At 40.3% G+C, this 18,814-nt stretch overlaps 6 protein-coding genes, 1 long non-coding RNA gene and 1 other non-coding gene across 14 annotated transcripts; 3 read left to right on the forward strand and 5 right to left on the reverse strand.

Moving 5' to 3' along the window:
* Positions 1-583: 583 nt before the first annotated feature.
* LOC124207987 (ATP-dependent RNA helicase me31b-like) lies at positions 584-2,687 on the reverse strand. The gene is made up of 10 exons (XM_046605661.1): positions 2,593-2,687; positions 2,457-2,529; positions 2,160-2,394; positions 1,958-2,101; positions 1,805-1,899; positions 1,622-1,744; positions 1,436-1,564; positions 1,095-1,275; positions 714-925; positions 584-649 (listed from the first exon to the last, which is right to left on the reverse strand). The coding sequence occupies exons 1-10, from the start codon at positions 2,685-2,687 to the stop codon at positions 584-586; spliced, it is 1,353 nt and encodes a 450-aa protein (XP_046461617.1).
* Positions 2,688-2,704: 17 nt separating this feature from the next.
* Positions 2,705-8,182, reverse strand: LOC124209405 (tyrosine-protein phosphatase non-receptor type 14-like). 5 transcript variants are annotated; one of them, XM_046607388.1, is made up of 17 exons: positions 8,091-8,182; positions 7,873-8,024; positions 7,595-7,789; positions 7,489-7,535; positions 7,294-7,422; positions 7,136-7,233; positions 6,998-7,068; positions 6,771-6,929; positions 6,604-6,692; positions 6,407-6,542; positions 5,297-6,337; positions 5,084-5,208; positions 4,642-5,017; positions 4,406-4,565; positions 4,174-4,337; positions 3,301-4,110; positions 2,705-2,888 (listed from the first exon to the last, which is right to left on the reverse strand). In XM_046607388.1, exons 3-16 carry the CDS (start codon positions 7,766-7,768, stop codon positions 3,982-3,984), a joined length of 2,898 nt encoding a protein of 965 aa, XP_046463344.1. In that variant the 5' UTR covers positions 7,769-7,789; positions 7,873-8,024; positions 8,091-8,182; the 3' UTR covers positions 2,705-2,888; positions 3,301-3,981. The 5 variants fall into 5 exon arrangements, with proteins under 5 accessions (XP_046463344.1, XP_046463336.1, XP_046463353.1 ...); XM_046607380.1 differs by having other exon boundaries at positions 2,705-2,804; positions 2,871-2,888; positions 4,642-5,208; XM_046607397.1 differs by having other exon boundaries at positions 8,106-8,168.
* A 78-nt stretch (positions 8,183-8,260) lies between these two features.
* On the forward strand, positions 8,261-9,008 carry LOC124209488. The gene is made up of 2 exons (XR_006880927.1): positions 8,261-8,527; positions 8,608-9,008. It is a non-coding gene; the product is annotated as an uncharacterized LOC124209488 (long non-coding RNA).
* Positions 9,009-9,382: 374 nt separating this feature from the next.
* Positions 9,383-10,826, reverse strand: LOC124209466 (succinate dehydrogenase [ubiquinone] iron-sulfur subunit, mitochondrial-like). Its single transcript, XM_046607458.1, has 6 exons — positions 10,650-10,826; positions 10,448-10,587; positions 10,242-10,385; positions 9,989-10,184; positions 9,825-9,926; positions 9,383-9,767 (listed from the first exon to the last, which is right to left on the reverse strand). Exons 1-6 carry the CDS (start codon positions 10,695-10,697, stop codon positions 9,552-9,554), a joined length of 846 nt encoding a protein of 281 aa, XP_046463414.1. The 5' UTR covers positions 10,698-10,826; the 3' UTR covers positions 9,383-9,551.
* Position 10,827: 1 nt separating this feature from the next.
* LOC124209459 (tRNA pseudouridine synthase-like 1) lies at positions 10,828-12,650 on the forward strand. The gene is made up of 3 exons (XM_046607445.1): positions 10,828-11,039; positions 11,109-11,258; positions 11,321-12,650. Exons 1-3 carry the CDS (start codon positions 10,993-10,995, stop codon positions 12,036-12,038), a joined length of 915 nt encoding a protein of 304 aa, XP_046463401.1. The 5' UTR covers positions 10,828-10,992; the 3' UTR covers positions 12,039-12,650.
* LOC124209474 (dual specificity protein phosphatase 19-like) lies at positions 12,007-12,650 on the forward strand. The gene has a single exon (XM_046607471.1). It carries the CDS (start codon positions 12,007-12,009, stop codon positions 12,610-12,612), a length of 606 nt encoding a protein of 201 aa, XP_046463427.1. The 3' UTR covers positions 12,613-12,650.
* Positions 12,651-12,737: 87 nt separating this feature from the next.
* Positions 12,738-15,478, reverse strand: LOC124209440 (integrator complex subunit 11-like). 3 transcript variants are annotated; one of them, XM_046607428.1, is made up of 12 exons: positions 15,359-15,478; positions 15,153-15,295; positions 14,901-15,083; positions 14,718-14,834; positions 14,558-14,656; positions 14,208-14,501; positions 13,928-14,146; positions 13,736-13,849; positions 13,353-13,670; positions 13,148-13,290; positions 12,955-13,081; positions 12,738-12,893 (listed from the first exon to the last, which is right to left on the reverse strand). In XM_046607428.1, exons 2-12 carry the CDS (start codon positions 15,276-15,278, stop codon positions 12,840-12,842), a joined length of 1,794 nt encoding a protein of 597 aa, XP_046463384.1. In that variant the 5' UTR covers positions 15,279-15,295; positions 15,359-15,478; the 3' UTR covers positions 12,738-12,839. The 3 variants fall into 3 exon arrangements, with proteins under 3 accessions (XP_046463384.1, XP_046463388.1, XP_046463389.1); XM_046607432.1 differs by having other exon boundaries at positions 15,153-15,315; positions 15,359-15,469; XM_046607433.1 differs by having other exon boundaries at positions 15,153-15,453.
* A 351-nt stretch (positions 15,479-15,829) lies between these two features.
* Positions 15,830-15,902, reverse strand: Trnar-acg. The gene has a single exon. It is a non-coding gene; the product is annotated as a tRNA-Arg (tRNA).
* Between the last annotated feature and the right edge of the window lie 2,912 nt (positions 15,903-18,814).

The following is an 18,814-nucleotide window of genomic DNA, read 5'->3' on the forward strand; positions in this document are numbered from 1 at the left end:
AAGTCTTATATCGGTGAAACTTTCCTCGACGAGGGAGCCATTGTAACATCACCAGTGGACTGCTTTTGGGAGCGAGATTCTTCCATTCCAAAAGCAATGCAAAGTGTACCAAGCTGACCCCCCCAAACTTCATTTCACATACTTACTCCCTGACGGAATCTCATCTTTTACGGAACCTGCCGCCCTAACGCTTTAGCCTTCGACGTTCACACATCCATTCACGCAAAACATTGTACCCAAAAAAACAAAACAAAAACTTTTCTCCTAAACTGAAAAAAAAACTGGCTCTTCGCCACCGTGAGAATTTACATATTTACAACAGTCTTTCGATAGCGCATGCTTAAAGTTATCCTTGTTTTTACTCTTGTACAATGGTTTTTTTCCCTACATGCTGCAGCACTCCTCCAATTGCTAATGAGTGCTTTTCATTAATTCTGATCTTCAATACATTGGTCCCAGTGAACGACCTTTCATAAATTTCACTTACAGGATTCATTTTCTTTTCTTTTTTCTCAATTTTTTTTTGTGTCCTATCATGACGTTGTGTGATGCATGCGCTTTTCGAAGACATTCTCTCGCCTTTTTACTTTCCTGATTGCTCCTCGGAATCTTCTTGGAACTCGGCCACGTAGAGGGATTTGTCAATGACCTTCATTGAAAAAATAAAACAATGTAAATACAATGAATACTTGCACGAGATATCCAAGACTAACCTTAGGAATGGGCTTGATTTCAGTGCTAAGTTCACTCTCAATGCGATGCAGGGCGAAACGATCTTCATAAGTAATCAGATTGATAGCAATACCCAGGTGTCCAAACCGACCCGAACGACCAATCCTGTGCAGGTAAGTTTCAGCCATCTTGGGAAAGTCGAAGTTGATGACCACGTTCACAGCTTGAATGTCAATACCACGAGTGAACAAATCTGTTATAAAAACGCAAAAGATTAGTTTCAACATCCTTTTCTCTTCTTGGCTTCACATTATTAAATGAATCAGATGTTGATTTTCTTTCAGACGAAAGAAGGGGAATCCAACAAAAAGTTCATCATAACAGTCGAGCACTTAACATTACAAAGATGAAGCAAATCTTACCGGAGCACACGAGGTTACGGCACAGCCCATTACGGAAATCATGGAAGACGCGGTTTCTGTGAGCTTGCTGCATACGGGCATGAATGTAATAGCACGAGTAGCCCAGCTCAGTGATCTTCTTAGCCAAAAGTTCCACACGTTGAGTGGAGTTGCAGAAGATAATACTTTGATTGATCTGCAACTATAATATCAACACAGATATTAATATCGTGACTTTAAAACACAGCAGTTAAAATTAATTCAAGTAAAATCAGGTGTTGATTTTCTCTCAGACGAGAGAAGGGGAATCCAACAATAACTCATCAGTCTTATACTGAAAATCTAAATAAACCTTTACTTACTTTAGAAAACAGCGTATTGAGGCAGTGCACTTTTTGCCGTTCTTGGACAAAAGCGTAGTATTGCGTGACACCTTTCAGTGTTAGTTCTTCCATCAAATTGATTTCATATGGGTTATCAATGTGTTTCCTCTGTGGATACAATCATTGTTAAATCAAGAACCAAATTACAAGAACCAATAAACCTACCATAAACTCCTCGACAGTTACAGGGAAAGTTGCCGAATAAAGCAAAATTTGGCGCTTGGCTGGTAGGAACGAAATTATACGATCCAACATTCCCATGAAGTCTTGAGAGAGCAGTTTGTCAGCCTAGTTACACAAAAGAATAAGAACAATCGTCTAACAGAACTCTTAATAATTCCCACATACCTCATCCAAAACAAGGACCTTACAACGGTCCATTACCGCAATCTTCTTTTCCATCAGATCCAAAACACGACCAGGAGTGGCAATCACAACATGAACTGGAAGAAACAATGATTGTTAAAACTTGCATGGAAGTAAACAAGGAATAATGAATACCTTTTCCAAAGATCCTCATAATGTCATCTTTCAGGTCAGTACCACCAGTAGTCACCATGATACGAATATCCAAATGTTTAGCTAGTTCAATGCAGATTTGGCTTGTTTGCAATGCCAGTTCACGTGTTGGCACAACAATTAATGCTACAAAGAAAAAAAAATTAGGCCCAGAACTGTAAGAAAAACTTAAACTTGTCAGTACCTTGGATGTGTTGCTCAGACGGAACTACTTGTTCCAATACTGGTATACAATAAGCACCTGTTTTTCCAGTTCCATTCTTAGCACGAGCCAGGATATTACGCCCAGTCAGAGCCATAGGAATTCCAACCTCTTGAATGGGTGAAGGTGTCTCCCATCCCTTTTCAAAGATACCCATCAACAATTCACGCTTCAGACAAAAGTCTTCAAAACTTGTTCCCTTAGTGTTGGTAACATCCTGAAATTAAACCAAAAATTTAACCCCCAACTCTCATAGATGTTTGAATGAAAGAATATTACGCTAGTCTGTTTTCTACGATCCTTGGGTGGGATCTTCAACTGAGACTTCCAGAAATTGTCAGAGTTATTCTCTCTAAAATATTAACAAAAACAGTCATGAAATACGAACAAAGAACACATGATTTTTAAGACTTACTGCTTCGCAATTAGCGGCTGAGGACTGGGTCTCATCGGCGAAAGGGCATGATTGTTGGCCACTAAGCTTGGCTGACTAGCAACGGCTTCTGCCATGGTTTTCTCTTCTTTTCTTTTTCTTCTTACTTAACAAAACTTTCGAGCAAAATGCCGAATTCCTTCTTCAACAACGATCACTTGAACTTAAGTTTCTCCAACGAAGGCGAACGATTTCTGCAAACGAAAATAACGTGAAACCAAAGAAGCAGGAACTATGGCTTCAGTCTTCTGTGCACATACAAACGTCGCTTACTAAACCTGAAATAAAATGAGAAAAATCGAATCTGTCAATGGCGGTAAGTCAACAGAATCGGCGTCCATATACACAAAGACTTTTGATCGTGTAACACTGAAGCATTCAATTTCGAATAAAATAAATCTCAGCAAATGACAAACTGACCTAGTAGACCAGTAGTTGAGATATAATAGACAAGTTTTTAAACACGAGCAAGGATGTCAACGGATAAAGAATTGGTTTATCTGAGAAACAGTGTTCACTATGGCGCTCTACGCATCGAAAGCAAAGCAGCGACTGTTTGTGAGTGAGTCAGTCCACAGATAGGGGGAGGGTCGTGACAAACAAGTTAGAGCAAGCAAAACAAAACTTGGATAATATTCAACAATTGACATCACTCAAAATGAAGAAATTAAGAGAAGAAAATATACCAACCTTACGAAGATGTTGACTAAATTGGAAAATAATTAACAAGTGTGTCAATGTTCGGGAACAATGTCTATCTATTTTGCGCGAGAGTCGAAAGGGATCTGAGTAGAGATAGTAGTCGAAGTCTCTGTTTAGTCCTCCTGGTGGCGGTTAGAGGTAATGAAACATCCCTTCAGGGCTTACTCGTGCCTGGCTTAAGGGGGGAGGCGGGAGGATAGGTATATTGAGTTCCACGTCGCCAAATTGTAGAGCATCTAGGGAATTTCAATTATATTAATTCGATAATTTTTATTATTTATTAAATGAATGAAGATCAGGTGTTGTTTAAAAATATCGTTTATTATTTAATTCTCTATCAATAAAAAAAGGCACGTCATAGGGACTAGGCGTGAGTTAATAATCTATAAAATTGCTGCACATCGTGGAGTTAGTAGAAATGCAATAGAAATTGAAGAAACGCATGTGATTGAAACACTCTTTACAAATTGTATAATAGCTTTCCCACAATTCATTAATAGTGGTATGTTATGAAAAAAAGCAAGCAAATAATGGTTGGTGATCATATGAATTGCCTAAGTATCACAAAAATGGAGGAACATGTTGATTGGCTTGTTCATCTTTCAACAATTGAATCAAAGGCCGAATGCATCGTGTGTGTGTGTGTGTTTTAAATATATCATTGCAAGATCAAATGAGTCGAGAGCGGCCAAGGTAAGCAAGTAGTAGGGCATATATTGAACGATACTGGGCAACGGTCTGCACCATAAGCATCCTTTGCTGGCGCAGGTGATTAATAAGTTTCGGGACGTCGACGACCTGTTGATTATAGAAAGAACATTAGCCCAATGATTTGATTAGGCAGATTTGAATGATACTCACAACATTGTGATCGAGTGATGTAAGTAAAACGTCGCAAGCGATGGTGACACCTGTTCGACCAACACCCGCTCCGCAATGAACCAACACTGGCGTGTTTCGGTTCTTACCCAGTGGAACATCAGACACGGAATGTCTTCGCACTGTGTCCATCTCCTCCAAAAAACCTGAAATCAATTATTTTTATGTTAACCCCAAACATTGTAAACAAAATATCCAATCAAATTTGTCTTACTAAGGAAAGAGGTCACATCTTTGGGGCAACCGTGATCAGCCCAGTCAGAGTATTGAAGATGCCAAATGCTGCGTTGTTGAGCTGTTGGCAGGTGAGTTACATCTAACTTTGTGATGGATTGACGGCCGGATAGTTTGCCAACCTGCCGCGTGATTTTGTACTAAACCACAACAACAACAAAAAAGCAACAAATAAAAACAATACTCTAGGTATTCCATGAGCAATGCAATTAGTACTTCGCCAAATTCTAATGTGGCAGCATCTTGTTGCGGCCAATAAATAAAACCGCTGTAACCATTCATGCTGCTATTGCTGACGTGGCTTCGCAAAGAGCTGACCGACTTTGTGTTGTGAGTTGGGGTTTGCTGTCCACCGTTATTGCTGCTTGACGTCGTGTCGGCTAGCATAACGACAACGTAGACGTCACTTTGCCATACCATCTGCCAAAAGTCAGTTACGGTGGATGGCAGTGGACCTTGAGCCGCAATGTAGAAGCGTTGAGCCGAACCAACAGCAGCGGAGATGTGTGATGCATTGATGTAGCCTGTTCGGTTTTCTCGGCTGGGAGTCAATTTAACCCTATTCTCCTCGTAGGGCAAAACGTCTTGATACCTAAAAGAAACAACCAATGGTTTAATTACTAATACAACGCAATAATTTACTGAAAACTGTCCATACTGGTTACGAGATGCGTTATCCGGGTGAGCAGCCATGCTAAAATCCGCACCGGCTTTTCGTCTGGGAATCAGTTCAAATTCCAGGAGAAGTTGGCCATCAGCCAATCGGGATTCCATTTCTTGGCGCTAGATGGTCGTTTTTGTAAGAAAATGGCAAAATAAATCCTCTTCACTATAATTTCAACTAATTACTGCTGAAAATTTGTTGAATTACCAAATGATCCTTGACAAGAGTTGCATCAGCAGGGGCAGCTCTGGCGGGTGAAACCAAGTGATGAGAGTGGGAAGCAGAACTGGACGTTGAATCATTGGTACTTCGCTTGGCGGCTGGGGATGACGAAGGCGAATCGGTCTGGACGCGATTGATGACAGCAGAACGAGCAGAGCTACGGACAGGCAAACCCCATTTTCTCCTGGGTTGGGAAGCAGTTTGTGCGGATGTGGACGGAGAGAGATTCGGCTGGCTTCCGGGCTGGCGTAAGGGAATATTTTGATAGATGGGCTCGCCGTTTCGCAATGTGGCAGAAACTTCTGTCTGGGCTTGAGTAACTGGTAAATGGCTCATCGATCCTGAATTGACCGGTGCCACTCCATTAATAACGGCCACTGCCAAGTCTGGGCTACTATTACTGCCAACTTTGCTATAAGGGTAAGGCGGAGGGGGTTTGTACATTTTCATCATCTGCATCTGCTGTTGGGCACTCTGTTGTTGCTGTGTCTGAAAAGGTGCAGGAGCGGATGGCTGAACAGCTACAGCTGCTGGTTGTTGTACTGGTTGCTGGACTGGAGGAGTCGGATTGAGAAGCAATTGCGCGATATCGTCGCCGTACTTGACTCGAACGGCAGTTTCATAATCAGGTGCAGGACGGTAAGCCGGCAATAAAGCGCGTAAATTTTGTTGAGAGGCAGCAAGTGATCCAGCACCTGATGCGAATCCTCCACCACTGCCCGCAGTGCCAGCTAACAAATGCGTTTGTGCTTGAGCAGGATTTAAAACTGTTAAAGTAGGTGATGAAATTGAGTGTGGTAGGGCTCGAACGCTTCCTAAGCTATCAATGCGATATTCGGCCATTGCACTGGAACTCCTGGGCTCTGCAGATTCAAACATTGAAGTGGATGGGACCAGATTGCTGTTGACAGTGGCACTGTTTGATTCCAAGTTTAAACCAGCTATCCCCATGTCTATATCTTTGTCTTCGGTCGCTTGGGATTGCAGGGACTGGAGAGTTAACAACGTTTGTTTGTAGAAGGTATGCTAAAAAGCAAACCGGATCACAATTAGAATGTTTTCATTAAAATATCGAGTAATTTAAGTAGACCCTACTTGAAGAACAGCTAATTTCCAGACATAACGGGCTGCTTCAGGATCATCGAAATAAAAGTTAACATTTTCTTCGCTACGTTGGCATTCGATACCAAACATTCTCTTTTGATTCAGCAGGTTTGTTATATCGTCCCACCTAGCAAGTTTGAAAACTTGAAAATACCGTAAAGAGAAAACAACACGATCGACAGCGCTACCTGTAAAAAACAACTCGCTCCGTATTGTTACGCATCACCAAAATTCCTTGCAACGACGTAGCAACCAGTGCCTCGCCTGCTGGTTCTTCCTGAAAATACAAACGGAGAAAGTTTATAAAGCGTGCATTCAAATCTCTAAACTTGAATTTGAAAATTGGGGTAAAAACCTTTGCTAAAAATCGTTCCTGGCCGTAACCGTCAAGATGTTGGGCTTCCACAATGTACCAGCATTCGGCTACAGGTTGAGGAAATCCAAGTAGTTTAGAATGTTGCGCAGCTACCGCTTCGGTTACAGCATCCAACTGACTTTCGTTAGTCACAAGATGCTACACGGAAAATTTGTAATTAATAAAATTACCGACTAAAAAAAACATATTTTAGGAAAATTATTTACTTTGGGAACAAGGACGAATTCTTTCAAGTATTGTAAAGTATGACGCTCAGGATCATGATCCCCAAATTCGGCTAAAATAATTTTTTTTTAGTTAGTTAGTTGTTGAGAAAAAAGGATTTCTCTGTAATAGATCAATACCTTGAAGTCTGTAACCAGCAAGAACAACAGCCTCATTATAGCTACATCTCAACCGTCCTTCCATGACATCTGATTTCAGCTGCAGGAAATAGTGGTACCTAGATTTTGAATATGAATACTTATTCAATTTCACAATGTAGCAGGATGTTATGAAATACCGAGTCATTTCATCCTCCAAAAGGCTGACATCATTTACATAGTACATGATTCTCAAATACAGATAGGCCTCTTGGGCATGCTTATCCAGTTGTTTCTTGAGTGGACGATCAAGTTCAACCCAACGTACTCTGCATTAAAAAAAAGGTGTATGTTAGCAACATATTTTTTTAGAAAAATATCATGGGCTAATAAACCTTGGGTATGACTTTTGACTGACATAGCGTAATCCAAAAAATTCAGGCTGTAAACAGGCAATAAATTAGTGAATATTTCAACTTTTGCTCTTTAAAAATTTGATACCTGGTTGAGCCCCAGACGTTGACAAACATTATCGAGGCAATCATAGCCAAGACTATCTGCTGAAAGAGTGCATTCCACAATACTATTATCAAGAAGTTCTACACAAATAACAAAAACTGTTTTGGTCACAACATTGTACTGCTTGCTTTTCTTCAATCTCAGTTTAAAAGGCATTCTGACATCTGAATTTTTCACCTGGTTGTGGAAGGGAGAAAAATATGAAATGGGATGTCAGGGGAAAGCTGAGAGATTAGAAAATTTGAGAAGTTTTGAGAAACCTGAGTGTGCTATCCATGGAACACCACCCTACACAGGTTTTGTGCAGTTTCCTGTTTTTCGGGACAATGAGAACAAACGTTGTTGTGAAACTGAACGACTCCTTGCGTAACTTATTCGCACGGGAATTTTTGGAATCCTTAGAGGGCCGGCACTATTTGTCAAGAATTCGATTATAGAACTTTAATCTCTGGGTAGACACAGTAGGAAAACGTCATACCGACAATCAAATCACCTTTAGTTCACCTGATTTTTCTAACACAACAATATTAAATAATAATAAACAGCAATCATTTGTTCTTAACAGCGTTGCTTGCGGCTAATTGGAAAAGCAATTTATATTTAAAAAGAAACTACATTTGATACGATTGTGATCGTACGCAATACAATTTCATTATTTTTAATTTCTAAATTTTCTATAAAACTGTTTTATTACTTTGCGAAATAATATCGAATAGCCTACGATGCTGAGTTGCATCTCGAAGCAGTCGACGTTTACATAACTTTAAATGATTTTTTCTTAGTCGAGCAAATCGAAGATTCTAAAGAATAATTGTATTTAATTTTTTTGCAAGTTCAGTCTAGTTGAAAGTTAGTTGAAATACGGAGCTGCAAATAACTCCCCTTTATAGTACAGAAATCGCTGGTCATTGACAGGTAGCTTAAGCATTTTTTGGCTTCTTGATTGTTCATTATAAATTCAACAATGATCTAATCTTACATTTTCAATTTTTTAGAAACCTAAAATGTGGCCTGTTCTAATGAATATGCTACGGGTAAATGCACCGTATATTACGTTACCGTTTGCTGCCATTATCGGAGTTATTGGATATAATATCGAACGAATAATATCTGATAGAACAACACCATTTAAAAACAGTGTAGAGGAGCAGAGGGATGAGAGAATGCTTAAAAATCTTGAAAATGTTGATGCTAAAGAAATGGAAAGCTTGAAGGAGAAAAAGTTTGTTCCTCGAACAATATTTGAAAAAAATGTCTCCCCTTCACTACAGACTAAAAATACATAGTGCTCTTTTTTAGTTTAGGATTTAGGCTTTGTGATAGTAAAAAAAAGGTAATTACATTTGTATGATGTATGCAATTGTTCACCATAAAAATTTCAAGATTTTCAAGTTAACATTTTCTTCGCATCGATTCCTTTCTTGACTCGTAATCTAAATTATTCAACGCTTAATGCGAGTAAAATAAATTAAAGAGACAGCAAAGCACACGGCTTACGGGATCAACCGGATCAGATGTCACTAGAAAGCCGAGTAGCTACTATTTGAATACCATTTTGCAAACCAATTTCATTTTCTATGGCTCAATAAATTATTACATAACGATCGCACGGTTACAGGTAACCTGAAGAAATCTGCTCTGGCATCAAGTTCCACCTCACTAAGATGTATGAAACGACTTCAGTTTAAACTGAACGCGGCGGACAAGGCATCATTATAGCAAAGCGATGGGCAACGAATATGAACAAAATTATTTACGTGGTCTACAGTCTTTTAATTTGATGACTCCAGATGAAACACATCCAAAATCTTATATTATTTCTCGTTCATAACTACAGGAGAATAGGGCAAAGTGTGTCGTTTTAGGTTGTAAAATAAACGCGGAGCTGAAATCAACTACACCCCTTCTCAAATTGCGAATGTGCGCGTGATAATTTTCCTTAACCAGCGGGATTCATTGTTGGTTCTGGTTTGGTGGCAAAACCAGTCAAAAGCTTCTTGATCTCGGCAATAGCTTTTCCCGGGTTCAGGCCTTTTGGACACGCCTTCGTACAGTTCATAATCGTGTGGCAGCGGAAGACCGAGAACGGATCCCTCAGACGATCTAAACGATCTTTAGTAGCTTCGTCACGAGAATCAATCATCCAGCGGTAAGCCTAAGATAATCAAGTCAGCAGTACGAACAACGTGACAGAATTAGGCAAATTCCTAACCTGCATGAGCACAGCAGGGCCAAGATATTTATCGCCGTTCCACCAATAAGAGGGGCACGATGTGCTGCAGCATGCACACAGAATACACTCATAGAGACCATCCTGTTAAAAAAATGTATTTAAAGTAGAGAAGGACCTATTGTGCAAATCAAGTGGAATAATACCAGTTTCTGACGATCATCTACACTCTGCAAATATTGTTTCTGCCCCAACTTTGATTCATCCTTGCGTTGCAGCCAAGGTTGAATGGACTTGTACTGAGCATAGAAGTTACTCATATCAGGCACCAAATCCTTAACAACATACATGTGTGGTAGTGGATGAATCTTCACAGGTTTGTCCAAATTAGTATCAATTTTGCTGTAGAATGAAGACAATTAATACAAAAGGATCAGTTTGAAAATATTTTCAAATTACCTAATACAGGCAAGAGAATTGCAACCACCAATATTCATAGCACAGGAGCCACAGATACCTTCTCTGCATGACCTCCTAAATGTAAGTGTAGGGTCCATTTCACTCTTGATTTTAATCAAAGCATCAAGAACCATAGGCCCACACCTAAACATATACAGTTAGACATGCCACAAAATTTTCAAATTTCTGAGTTTAAATTGTGTTACGTATTCAAGTCCACTTCATAGGTCTGAAGATGCGGCTTATCCCCAGAGACATCAGGATTCCATCGATAGACGGCAAATTTCTTGATTCGAGGTGCAACAGCAGGCTTCGCAGCTGCAGCGGTAGCCAGGTTACGTAATTGCTGAACGACAAGTAAACATGAAGTACACCTATAATAACCATTAGATGAAATATATAAATTACCATGTACTGCCTGGATAATCCAACAGCCTTGCTGCCTATGTTTTCCATGTTTAGGAAAAGTAGGAATTACAAAATCAAAACGAATAATACCAACACTATTTTTCCCAGCTGTACTACTAGCAGCTGATTGAGAACAAGACCGTATATCGTCGTCGGATCGGAAATTTTGTGATTTTCCCTTTTTCCTTTTTCAACTCGGCGTTGCATTTCTTCTATATTCATTATTTTCAAAATCTGGCAACTAAAGTGCATCGTCTGCTAAGAAATAATCACAAATCACAATGTGATGTGATTCCGTCCGTCTATTTTTTATTTTTGCAAAGTTTACAGAGCGAAATTTCTAATGCAGCGTTATCTCATTAAATTCTCGTATTCGGGAACGCGCTTTCGGTATGTTAATATAATCATAGAATTATATGTGACCATATGTAAAAAAATAACGAATCTTACATTTCTCAGGGGGTTACAAAGACAGCCTGGAGAAATATACAACGATGAAATTCCGTACCGAGCTTCAATTCAGACAATTTTGGAAAAAGGAATTTTAAGATTCCTTCAACACAAAAAGTCAGCTACCTCCTTTGAACCTGGTGTCCAGTTCTCAAGCCGGTAAAAATATCCTGTAATCTTCGCTTATAGTAATATGAAGATTAATTTCCTGTATTGAACAGTACAGATCAAGGAGTGCATTCATTTTGCAATTTAGCTCATGTTGACTTGGAGCTTCTGAAGAATGGTAGTTGCATCCCACCACGCACCCTCCAGAAAACTTTGCATGTGTTCTGTCAAAAATCTGACATCAATCTTACAGTGAATAATGTGGAAGCTGTGCCATCAACTTTTCATGCAAGATATTCAAGTTATTCGAGACACTACCTTTACAGAATTGGTGTAACCCCAGAGGATGTTAAGTGTCATCCTGTCATTGAATGGAGAAAGTGCTACTTCATAGAGAAACCTTTTTGTTTGGACAAAGCTATTGAAGTCTGCAAACTATTTGAAGGAACTAAAGATTTCGCGTCATTCTGTCACGGCATCAGCGGGAGACCACCGGGGTACCCTACTGTTCGAACAATAGATGCTTTCCATATCAAACCTGGAAGGCCTTTGTTTGATCCTTTATACGATCCTTTGTATTCGGGCATTGATTTTTATGATTTCCACATCAAATCTCGGTCGTTCATGTACAGACAAGTGCGTCGGATGGTGGCTCTGGTGGTGGCTGTAGCTAATGGTCATATCAACCTTGACGAAGCCCGTCAATTATTTGATCATCCAGGACAGTGGAATCCGAAAGCTATGACAGCTCCACCGTACGGATTGTATCTTCTAGACGTTGGCTACAAGATTCCTCAAGATGAGCAGCCTCAACGAATTATTGAAAACTAAGGGACAAAATTTGCGCCGAGTGACTACGCGAGTGACTTTACCGAGTGGACGAGTATTTCATGAAGGCGACGGAGTTGCAGTGGAGAGTGAACAATCTTACGGTTTTGTCATCGATAACACACCAGATCTACAGGTTGGCCAAGTAGAGGAAGGCCTTTTTGTCGCTTCTCAAGATGTTGCCAATGATGCAGAATTGATTAAACAGTATGGGATCACCCACGTACTGAACGTTGCCGGAGTTCCATCTCAGAAATTACTTGACCTTCACTATCTCGATGTTCACATTTTGGACTTGCCCGAAGAACCGCTAAGTTGTCATTTTGCCAAGTGTTTTGAGTTTATAGATGAAGCGCTTAAAAACGGTCGTGTGCTTGTCCATTGTAATGCTGGTGTTTCTCGTTCTGTTTCAATCGTGGTCGCCTTCCTAATGTGTCGTCGACAAAAGAGTCTCTGTGAGGCTATAAGTCAAGTCAAAGCTGCCAGACCAAGAGCTCAACCTAATGCGGGATTTGTAAAACAGTTGAAGATGTACGAGTCTAGTATTTTGAACAATGATTCAAAACCTAACAGTTAGAGTGAAACCTTCTTAATACACGAATTGCCACATGCCAATTGTCTACAATTTCCTAAAATTCGGGTAGTTGGGATCCACAAGTATGTGAACATTAAGGAAATAATTTACACTCGGACAATCGGAAATATTCGTGAAAGTGATATTTAAAAAATTAATCATTTTTTTATCAATACATATTGAGGGTATTCATTTCATGAAAGGTAATTCACAGAGATTACGCGACCTTATCAAACAATGACTTGTCGTAGTGAAGACATAATCCACGTTGCTAAATCTTCGTCCTAGAAAATAATAGAAACTCAGTAACTTTATTAGGTTTTGTTTTTAAAAACAACAATTAACCTGCAAGGCCCAGGAGATCATCATGGATTTGCGATCTTCTTTGTCTGTCGTCTCCATTTTAATACTAACCGACTCCAAATTGAGTAACCCCTCGTCAGACGGTTTAACCGGGTAGTTAGTATTTTGTCTGTAAATTTAAACAAAAGATGCTCAAGTTATATTATCTTTAAAAAAAAGTATTGAGAATTCTTACGAATTCAAAATAAGCTGTATCTGATCCATAGCTCTAATAGCGGTTCCGGGTAATCTTAGTTGGATACAGGAAGTGAATCGGATAGAATGCCGGTTTAAACCTAGTTCACCGAATGCCTGCTCGGGTTCCATAAGCTTGAGAACCTATGGCCAAAACAATGAATAAAAATGTAGGCAGAAAGTATAGCTAAATCAAGTACACTTACGTTGTCTTTCATGACGAGCACACCATGCATACGGCAAGGTCGTTTCGGGTCTGGTGCGCCAACCGTATCATAGAGAGCCATTTCTTTTTTCAGCAATGAAAGTGATACATCGACAGGAACAACAGGTTTGCATGGAATGTACGCCGACTCCCCGTTTGCCGGCATGTAACAGTCGATACCGTACTCTTGTTGAATTTTCTGTTTCAAGAACTCCATTTTTACGCCCTCTCCGTGAACAAGGAGCACATTTTGAGGCTCGCAATATTGGATTAATTGCATGATACCCTTGGCGTCGGCATGAGCGCTAAATGACATGTACTGATAACAAATGAATGGGATTAATTGACAGATATTTGGCGTATTAGTGAATCCTAATAACTCACCTGAACAGACATTTTCACTTCGATAACTTGTCTGTTTTCAATTTCAACTTTTTTAGCACCACTGAGAACTTTGGCACCAACCGTTCCAGAGACACAGTAACCAGGCATAATTAACTACGTGGGGAAAAAAGGATTCCAGTTAGTTGAAATAATTGAAAATATACATTTGTATTATAATTTATCTCTTCCTACCATGTTATTTTCATTGGGTGCCCATTTTTTGAAGAGTTGCAAAGAAAGACCTGCGTGAAGCATCCCAGGAGTGGCGAAAACGACCATTGGACCAGGTGTATCGGCGTAACTTTTATCGAAAGGACGGATGTGTTTGAACTCGAACATGTTTCTTTGAACAAAAGTCTTGCGAATCTTTTGATTGGTCCAGGTGATGAACATTTTGTAGTAATTGTTGGCCTATGAAAAGGGAAAAAAGTTTAAGAGGATTCAAAAGATTAACTATTTCAATCGAAGTTACCTTTTCAGTGAGACCCACAGCAAAGTAGATTGGCGCTTTAAGATTCATTCGTTCCCAATAAGTTTCCAAAAGAATACAAAGTTCTTGAGCTCGACCAAGTGCAAACACGGGAATGAGAACTTTGCCTCCTCTGTCTACACAATCATGTACTTTCTTTAAGAAATCCCGCTCTCGACAGCGTTTAGAGTCACGGATAGTTGTAGCATAAGTGGATTCCGATATAAGTATGTTGGGTCGGCATTTGTCGATCCAGGCGGCACCCAAGTGTCGATCCGGAGTCATGTTATAATCTCCCTAATAGATATATTTTACAGGTATGCACAGAACCAAGATTTCCAATATTAACTTACAGTGTACACCACAGATTGGTTGCCTACTTTGACGTGAAACATGGCTGCACCCAACACATGACCAGCATAGTAAGCTTTTATTTCAATTTCTGAGTCTACCTATAACAAAAAAAAATTAATCAAGATATGAAAACCCTGGCTGAAGTAAATAATGGTATACTTGAACAGTTTGATGCAGAGTGACAGCAATAACCTTTTTCATGCAATCCTTGATGTGAGCTGAAGTGAAAAAATTGGTTTCACCCTTTCTCTCTACAGCCACTTTCCTCATGTCCTCCTGTTTGGCAAGTATAAATTATGCTGTAACATAATACCAATTTGTGAAATGTAAAAAGAATCTTACCAAAAGGATAGGAGCAATAGCCTTTGTTGGATGAGTCATGTAAATTGGGCCATTATATCCAACCATTTCAGTCATAAATGGTAAAGCCCCACAATGATCTAGATGGAAATGGGATATGATGACACAATCTAGGGATTCTGTCAAGTTTCCGTCAGCAATGTATGAAAAGTCTGGAAACCGTCGCTACAGAATAAAAGATTTGGGTAAGGACAAACAAAACTTTGATGTTTGAACAACCAAAACTAAACTTACCTCATCATTGTACCCCATATGCATGCCACAATCTAACATGATATTCTTTCCTCCCATTTGTAGTAAAATACAACTTCTCCCCACATCTTGTCCAGCCCCAAGTGGTGTTACTTTGATATCTGTCATAGCTGAATTCAATTGGCCTTTTTCAAACGACCAAAGCCTTAATTAATAGTTTACAATTGTCCTTCAAATTTTCCACAAACCTGATTCAAATTTATATCATCAACATTCAACAGCACTGCGTGAAAAAATTTCTTTTCTAAATGAAAATTGGAAATAAATATTGCCGGTTACTCTGTTGCCATATTTCAAGCTTTGATCACTTTTGGGGAAAATTCGGATTTTGGAATTCGGAATCGGAAGTCGAAAACTCGAAATTGAAAATGAAGACAAGCCAATTTTCTAATCTTATCCCATCTAATTAATGGAGCATTTATTAATGAGCGTCTAAATTGAGTTTAATACAACGTAACTCCCTTTTTCAATCGCAAATACTGCGCATACAGATACTAACTTACTAAGCCAGTTTATAAGCCACTAAAGGTCGATCCTGCGAGGAATCTATTCTAAAATCCTTTGTTCCGTAGGTGGGGCAACACGATTATTAAATTCATTTTGTTATGAAAACGACGGGGAATTCAAAAAATAATAAAAAAATGTTAATAAAAAAAATTTGAACGTGCCAGGGATCGAACCTGGAATCTCCTGCTCCGTAGGCAGGCGCCTTATCCATTGGGCCACACGTCCTGTACGCAAACGAGTATTTCTTAAAAGTACATAAAGATTAAAGTTCTGGCCTACCCAGGTACACAAAAACTTTTTAGTTTTTACTGGGTGGATTAAAAATTAAATTAGGGAACGACATTTGTTTGTGAATTTAGGTATGAAAGAACTTATGGAATTTGATCAATTGAGTGAGATGACGCATTTTGGTTTCGACGCTAGCAAACACGGGCGGGGTTATTTGAGGATATTGCAGATTGCTTAAATAATTTATCTACCAATATAGATTTCCCTGATGGATCACTGACGTTCATCCACCAAATTATTCATATCTGTGGTGAATCCATCACTGCAGCCAAATAAGGCAAATGTGTCCAAATTTGTTATGCCTCCGAATTCAATTATGGACAATTTTGGTCCACAACGAACTTCACTGCGCTTCACTGGCAGACGCTGACAGAGGTCTGACGGCCATCAAATATTTGCTGATTGATTTTTGAAATCTTCGAATAGAAAATTTGCTTCTTGTCTTGAAACCACCACAAACAGCGCGATGCACAATAGAGGGGACATGGGACCGATTGGATTCACATATTATTTCAGCGCTAATATACTATGCTATCCATCTGTGGAAGAAAGTTTAAGCTAAAAAATCCTATGATTTGGTTGAAATTTAAAATGTTACTCGCTTAAGTTAAAAAAAATATATTATTATTTTTTAGTTTAAGAAAAAAAAAACAGCAATCGTCGATCGTCGATTAGTAACAAAATAGTTCTTCACTGATGGACACACCCCGGTGAGCATTGGCTTCCGTGACACTTGGTCAGCAACATTTCCAGTCCCGTCACCAGTTTCATGATTGGACTGTCCACGGCGAAAGAGAGGATCCGCTCGACATCTTTCAAGGCGGGAAAGAGAAGCGTCTTCTGGTTTTGATTCCGATCGATTGGGTGATGGAACGCTGCGTCGAAGAGCCGGCCAACATCAGTCGACGTGCAGAGTTGCGCCTGAGCCAACACGCAAGTGGGTTGTTCCGCCGCCAATCGAGACGGGCGATCAAACAGGTCAGCGATGGAATCGCTCCAATCCAGGGGGGTGGCGTCGCCGAAATCTCTCCTCCAGGCCGCGCTCTTCACGTTTCTCACCATCAATTCCGCACCGTGAATCATCTGAGCGATTCCGCAGGGCAGGCGATAATGTCCCAGCATCAAGACGTGATCCATCAGAAACAGGAGATGGAGCTGAGCGGCGCCATTTGCACTTTCCGTTTTCAAGGAGATGCGATTTAGTTGACGATCCAGTTGTGCCGACTTGTCGATATCACCTTCAGACACGACGAGGGCGACGCTGGGCACCAACTGAGATCCTTCCGCGGAATAATCATCGCGAAGAATAATCACTCCTTTGTCCTCGGCACACGTGACGTGTGAATGAGTTTCGTCCAAAAACGGTTTCACGTTCTGTTCCAGCCATCGCCGCAAGCGTCGCGATAAGACAACGGCTTGGCTACGGTCCACTTCGGCAGGCATGTTGAGCGAAGTGACGGGGAAACGGCGAAGCAGTTCGCAAACGGCCGGGACCGTCCATTTCAGCAGCCACGACCAAATACTGGGCCACTCGAGACAAAGTTGTTTCCAGCTCATCGCCTTCCACGGAGAGAGCATCAACGTCCAGCATGTGTCGTCTCATTTGGAGAGCTTCCATCAGGTCGATCCAATCTTGATTGGCCGGCAAGTCTTCGACGCTCGCGTCCACGTTGAAATTATGCCCGTACACGTTGCCGAACCAGCGGGAATCCCACGGAAGCTCAGAGGCATGTTCCAGCAGCTGGGAGCGGAGAACGTCTCCCATCAGGGCGTCGAGTGTTCCAGCTGACATCTTCTTGGCAAGGCAGTCTTTTCTCCAGTCAATGTCTTTACCGCTGGCCGTCAGATAGACGAAAAGGACGGCGTCAGGGTGGACATCCGCATCGGCCAGTTGCTGAATTAAAACGGAAGCTTTCCTTATGTATAAGTTAATCAACTTGCAACAACATGAAAAACACCGCTATATACACAACAAGATTTTATAATGGTCTTTAAAGATAACTATTATTAAATAACATATAAGATTTAACTTACCGTAACTGACAGGATCACGATTGTGATCCATTTCATTGACATTTATTGGGATGTATCTGCTTGTCGAACCTAGATTAGCGGATGTTGGCAAGGGTATGAATGACGCAATATCTTCATGATAACAGATACAGAAACATCCTCATCAACGCTAAAGCTTTCCTTGGGAACCCGTGAGAACCCAAAAGAGATAAGGAGCCTTGGCTATTCTGTATTAAATCGAATCGCCATCTAATTTTACCATAATCGTGGGGTTCGTGGAAGAGATAGCAGGATTTCTACTCAATGGTCATGCAGTACAGATCAAGTAATAAAGTACATGAAGGATGTCGTGCCGAGTCCTTGAAGAGCAATCATTGCTGTGTCGTAATTCGTAAACCATGGTCAAGTGTGTTGCAACGTTGGTTTACTGCGCATTCGCAGGTTACTTTCCCCATATTATACCGAGTGAACCTCACCAAAATCAAAATCGTTTTTTCCCTATGAATAGTAAATATCTTGGCTTACGTGACGAATGGCGCGGCTGTGTCGAAAAAGACGATTCCCTTCCTACATCGCTGATTAGGATCAGTGTGACCTATTTTACAATTATGTAAGGATGAGCAAACAACTGAAGAACTTTGTCCAGACGGACAGCGGGACAGGTCTATGAGTCTGAAAGCCAGGCTTGTTTCATGATTCAAAGAGTTAAATATTGCAGGAGGAAGCGCTTACGTGAGAAAAACATTTGGTATTCTAATTACTTTGTTAAACAATGACCACAAAAATCTTGTATCTTAAAAGAATCACCACAAGGAAACGCCCTTTGCCCAAGACTA

Source organism: Daphnia pulex, chromosome 2 (genome assembly GCF_021134715.1).
Source record: "Daphnia pulex isolate KAP4 chromosome 2, ASM2113471v1".
Taxonomy (NCBI): domain Eukaryota; kingdom Metazoa; phylum Arthropoda; class Branchiopoda; order Diplostraca; family Daphniidae; genus Daphnia; species Daphnia pulex.